The sequence below is a fragment of the Citrus clementina genome, unplaced genomic scaffold (genome assembly GCF_000493195.1).
Source record: "Citrus clementina cultivar Clemenules unplaced genomic scaffold, Citrus_clementina_v1.0 scaffold_970, whole genome shotgun sequence".
In the NCBI taxonomy this organism is placed as follows: domain Eukaryota; kingdom Viridiplantae; phylum Streptophyta; class Magnoliopsida; order Sapindales; family Rutaceae; genus Citrus; species Citrus x clementina.
In genome coordinates this window covers 1099-1807 of record NW_006261921.1, presented here as the reverse complement: position 1 = coordinate 1807, position 709 = coordinate 1099, and the positions used below count along the sequence as shown (strand labels likewise).

The 709-nt window shown below is 38.8% G+C and overlaps 1 protein-coding gene across 1 annotated transcript in view; it reads left to right on the top strand.

The window, feature by feature from the left end:
* Positions 1-382: 382 nt before the first annotated feature.
* The window catches only part of LOC112096102 (putative protein TPRXL), a gene marked incomplete at its 3' end in the record, with an annotated part of 1370 nt that continues 1043 nt past the window's right edge, over positions 383-709 (top strand). Inside the window, exon 1 of the mRNA XM_024179070.1 lies at positions 383-690. Coding sequence (XP_024034838.1) covers positions 383-690 — 308 coding nt within the window. The remainder of the gene's footprint in view (positions 691-709) is intronic.

Here is a 709-nt window from a genome sequence, read left to right as displayed (position 1 = left end):
CACAACCATCAAAGTTTAGATCCAGCTCCAAGGAGCAGACCAGACACCCACATCAAAGCTTGCCACTCTTCATCACCAAATAGTGTATCGATTACAAAATCATGCACTAGATCTTCCTACACCTTACACAACATCTTATGCTTTAATGATCCTTGCTGACATAGACACAATTCCAACCATCATCCAAATTCCCAAACAAATCCAGAAACAAGAATTGCCTCTTGAATGGCTAACCAATTATGAGCACTTCCACCAAAACTCTGAACCAGTTCAAACAACAGAAGCCACGTTTGAAAGACGACAAAATGGTCAAGTGAAACTATCTTTTCAAACACCCGAGCCTCAACCTGTTTTAGTAACTCCAAGGCTTTCTTACACTACTATGATTATAGCAGTCCAAACTGGTCAAGAAAAGAAACTTCCAATTCATGGTTTCTCATCCGAAGGGTATCCTGTATATCCTGATAAAATCAATGGTCATTTTCTATGGGATGTTCCTGAAGCCCATATGTGTAATCCAGATTGTCCTTGCTTGGATGATATGGATATTGAAGATGAACTCGAAGTCATGCGAAGAAAGAAAAAGAAAAAGAAAAAACCTTCTCATTCAAAAACATCTTACAAATCTTTTCCACCACTATCTCCACCAGATCCCAAACCTCCTGTTCAACCAATAAGATCATGCCTAATGTTTTCAGGTCAATCTTAT